This window comes from Sinocyclocheilus anshuiensis, unplaced genomic scaffold, assembly GCF_001515605.1.
Source record: "Sinocyclocheilus anshuiensis isolate Anshui unplaced genomic scaffold, SAMN03320099.WGS_v1.1 scaffold461, whole genome shotgun sequence".
NCBI lineage: Eukaryota > Metazoa > Chordata > Actinopteri > Cypriniformes > Cyprinidae > Sinocyclocheilus > Sinocyclocheilus anshuiensis.
Window position 1 is genome coordinate 2,187,378 of NW_015541005.1, and position 2,501 is coordinate 2,189,878.

General features: G+C 41.2%; 1 protein-coding gene across 4 annotated transcripts in view; it reads right to left on the reverse strand.

The window, feature by feature from the left end:
• The window catches only part of atp2a1 (ATPase sarcoplasmic/endoplasmic reticulum Ca2+ transporting 1), a 12,970-nt gene extending 10,714 nt beyond the window's left edge, over positions 1-2,256 (reverse strand). For 3 of the 4 annotated variants that reach the window (XR_001634418.1, XM_016488573.1, XM_016488575.1), the window contains exons 1-4: positions 2,136-2,256; positions 1,861-1,999; positions 1,186-1,203; positions 912-994 (exon numbers count right to left, since the gene is read on the reverse strand). Coding sequence is in view for 3 of the 4 variants with exons in the window: in XM_016488573.1 (XP_016344059.1) it covers positions 912-994; positions 1,186-1,203; positions 1,861-1,978 (219 nt within the window). In the remaining variant the exon portion in view is untranslated. Of the gene's footprint in view, positions 1-911; positions 995-1,185; positions 1,204-1,860; positions 2,041-2,135 lie in introns of all 4 variants that reach the window. The other variant, XM_016488574.1, reaches the window with a different exon arrangement.
• Positions 2,257-2,501: the final 245 nt, after the last annotated feature.

Here is a 2,501-nt window from a genome sequence, read left to right on the forward strand (position 1 = left end):
CACACACTCACACTTCATCTGTACATGAAGTTATGGTTGAGGTGTGCAGCTGATCCTTTTCCAGTAATTCTCACGTGTGCACAGTACATGCATCCCTCAATTTATGGCACGTTAGCATCTGCTGTCTGTCTTTCTCTCCCTCATCTGTCTTTCATTCCTTCCATCTTTGACCTTTGTGGGTGGATTCTGTTTCTTGGACTGGCTTAAGACCACCTTAAAATAACACTCCTTTCCTCTCTGTCTTATTCACTCACGCTCTCTCTTTTTTCTTTTTATCTCTATTCTTTCTCTGTCCTTGCTTCTCCTCAGCTTCTATCCTGGCCTTCTAAGGCCATAATGACAGCTGTGATAAGGCTCGACGAAGACCTGAACAAAACAGCAGAACTAATGCTGTCTGCTTCATTTATTTCAAAACCGATTTGGAAGAAAGAAAGAACTGCCTTTTTATGTGCCGTCACTCGTTCATTATCAGAGCGGCGAGTACTCGGATTTCAAGAGTGAGGGCATGTATGTGTCTGGGACTAAGAAAAGATACCTAGCATCTCATGCTAGCAGTGTTGTTTCACGCAACTATAAGAATTCCATACTACCCGGCACAGATAAACAACTGGATTATTGTCTACCCATTATATACTTGAGGCCGTTGGGTTACCGTTTAGCTTGATTGACAGGAACGGATGGGAATGTGGGAAATGTGTCCCTGTCCTTCACATTCACATTATTAATCATTGTCTGTACCTGTAAATGAAACCCCGTCCATTCATTAAAATGTTACAGCTCTGTGACTGTAAACCTAACCTAAGTCAGCATGACCCAGGCTATGAATTGCTGAATTATTGAAGCATTACCTGTGCAAAGAGGTTTCTAAAAGCTTTGCACTACATGATGTTATTTAGTTTCTGTTTACTTACAAAAGAGATGCAAGCAGCCAACAGCAGGATCCTGACCAAGAGATCTTCAAACTGCTCAACCACCAGCTCCCAGATGCTCTTACCTGAGAGAGAAGGTAATGTTTCATTTTATATATGGTTAGCACAACAAGCATGGTCTTTGTTTGACTGAAAAGAGAGGTGCATAAATCAAAAGGAAACTGACTGAAAAAAAAACTGAATTACAGAACTGATGTCAATTCTACATCTAGGTCTTGTCATATAATTCTATAATAACAGTAAATGGAGAACTCACCTTCTTCAGCAGGCAGCTCTGTGATTGGTCAGTTTGGTCCAGTAGACAAGATGAATGGCAGATGTGGGTAGAAACAAAACCGTTAGAATTAGCCATCAATATCTTTCCCCATCAATAATCACCATAACATAGCATATTAAATGATGGTATAATTCATTAATTCTGAGCTCACACATATCAAAGTGTTCAGTTAGTAGTCTAGCCATTTGTCCTTTTGTTCGACCTTCTACTGAAGTCCCTGTGTTTCAGCTGTCACTTTATTGCTTTTCTTCTTTCTTTCCTTTATCTTCTAATCTTGCTTTAACAACTTAATCTTATTATGCTGCATGGATAAGTGCATCTGTTCAGGGTCATTTTGCCTTTGGCTGAGAGCTTTAAATTCTCTATGCAGTATGTAAAGTACTTCTGGAAATGTATGCCGTCTTCTCTAAATTTTTTTAAATGCATCTGAATTGAATTAAAAAAAGGTCTTGAGATACTGTATAACTAATTGATCTTTTTCTCTGATGTCTGTTCTCAACTGATCACAACTAAACATGTACTAAGTTGAGAATTCTTGCTACCTCCCCTTCAAAATGTCCTGTTCTGTTAATTCGTCCCAACATTGTTTCATTGCAATCAAACATCCATTCAGATTTTACAGATGCCTCCATCATTCGTCCACGCGTTCCTCACCGTTGAATCCATACTTGTCTTGGTTTTTCTTGACCTGATCCGGAGCGAGGCCTGTGGTCTCGCTCACGCTGAAGTAGGCCAGGCATTCTGCTGTTTCTTTGGTGTGTGCGTTCTCCATCCTGTCTGCTCAAAGGGGAGACTTCAAAAATACAACACAAGAGATGTAGATGAGTTGGATTTCTACCCAGAGAAATGCAGAAAATCCCGTTTTAAGGCTTTTTACAGGAAACTAAAGTTATTTAAAAAACAAATTGAGTGCAAAAGAGATTACGCACCAACACTTTTTAAAAGTGTAGGATAGGGACAAAACAGATGGCCCCTTGATTCTCTCTCCCCTCTCTCTTTCTCTCTCCTTCTCCTCCCTCTGGAGCGCAGGGCTGACAGAAAGTGCAAACTTCCACCCATCTCTGTAGAGTTTTATAAAGACACCAGACAAACCATCTCCCAGGTCACACCCCTATTGGCTGAGATCAGACAAATATGGTGAGGAAGGGGCATGGCCTTGGGAAGAGAGATGAAGGGGTGTGATTGGAGCAATTGGGCGACAACTGCAGTGGGGGTGAGCAGCCTTGAAAGCGGGGTTGAAATTTGGATCTGTTTTTGGAACGTGCACCGACAGGAGGATGGAGACAGTGAATGGG